The sequence below is a fragment of the Tupaia chinensis genome, unplaced genomic scaffold (genome assembly GCF_000334495.1).
Source record: "Tupaia chinensis unplaced genomic scaffold, TupChi_1.0 Scaffold149964_1, whole genome shotgun sequence".
NCBI classification, from domain to species: Eukaryota; Metazoa; Chordata; class Mammalia; order Scandentia; family Tupaiidae; genus Tupaia; species Tupaia belangeri.
This window is the reverse complement of record NW_006209805.1, coordinates 1,073,087-1,074,405: the sequence shown is the minus strand read 5'-3', so window position 1 is coordinate 1,074,405 and position 1,319 is coordinate 1,073,087. Positions and strand designations below refer to the sequence as shown.

General features: G+C 72.6%; 1 protein-coding gene across 1 annotated transcript in view; it reads right to left on the bottom strand.

The window, feature by feature from the left end:
- PLK5 (polo like kinase 5 (inactive)) overlaps nt 1–1,319 on the bottom strand; it is a gene marked incomplete in the record, with an annotated part of 3,675 nt that overhangs the window by 331 nt on the left and 2,025 nt on the right. Inside the window, 4 exon segments of the mRNA XM_027769550.1 lie at nt 5–33; nt 427–504; nt 661–745; nt 1,045–1,121. Of these exon segments, the coding sequence (XP_027625351.1) occupies nt 5–33; nt 427–504; nt 661–745; nt 1,045–1,121 (269 nt within the window).

Here is a 1,319-nt window from a genome sequence, read left to right as displayed (position 1 = left end):
CCGCCCGCCGCTCTCCCGGGGGCTCCTGCAGGGCTGGGGCAGGCAGGGGCCGCTGAGCAGGGCGCAGGGCCCTCCCAGGTGGGGGACAGCCGGGCAGCGGGAGCCCCTCCGACTGCGGGCAGCGGCCCCTCTACTCCGCTCCTTTCACGGACCCTGTCCCAGCGCGCTCCCGGAGAGACCGAGAAGGACCTGCGGCGTGGCCGAGCCCGGGTGATCCCCACTGTCTCTGTCTCTCCCTAGCGAGAGCACACGCCCCACAGCAGATTTAAAAGCATCGCAGTGGCCCAGATCCTAGAAGGACCGGCTGCCCAGAGCCCCCTCCCTGACCACACACAAGCGGCCCGTCCAGAGCTGCCTTCACCCCACCTCCCTGTCCCGGGCCCCCCCGAGAGCAGGGCTGACCGCTGCGGGCTGGGCCACTCCTACCCGGGGGTCCGGTGTCCAGACACAGCTGCAGGTTCCGGATGGCGGCCGCCACCTCTGGCTGCCAGCTCCCCTCGGGGCCTGCGAGACGTCTGTGAGGCCCGCAGGCCTGGGTCCCGCCAAGGAGCCCCTCAGCCAGCCTCAGGCAGGGATGCTTCGAGGCTGGGAGAGGGGCGGTCACCGCGGGCGCTGGTCCCCGCTCTGCCCATCAGCCTGCCCAGGACCAGGCCTGCTCACCTGCCAGGTCGCTCTGCAGGGTCCCCCGTGACAGCAGGCGGATGGGGGCCTCGGGGCAGGAAGCCCCCCCCTCGGACAGGGAGGCCTGAGGAGGGGCCGCGTGGGTGAGAGGCCAGCCCTGCGGCCCCGCCCACCCTGCCGGCCGCTCGGCTCCAGGTGTGACCTCAGTGTATCCCAGTGGCACTCAGCCAGAGTGACAAAGTAACAGGATGGCCGAGATGGGGCAAGGGTCCCGGGAGGTGGGGGATGAGGGCAGGTCCAGGCTTGGGGACTCCAGAGGAGGGGGTCTTGTCAGGGCTGGGGAGGCTGAGCCCAGGAGGTGGCTGCAGAGGCCGGGTGCCCCCACCTGCCCCGCTCGCCCCGTCCACCCCGCCGGCTTCTCACCTCACTGCCCCGCTCCATGGAGCTGGGTTCTGGCCCATCGCCTCCTGGACCGGAGGCCTCCCTGGGAGTGAAGGGGCCTGGGGAGGCATGGGGCTTTGTGGGCAGAGCCGGGGCCACCTCAGCCGCCCCCTCCAGGCCTGCGGGAGAGCAGAGCAGGGTGGGCGGGCAGCGGGCACTCACAGGGCGGCCCGCACGGGCTCAGCAGCAGCTGGCCCACCTTCCGGAAGAGCCTGCCCAGCGGCGGGGGGACGGGTAAGACGGGGGGGGGGCGGCGA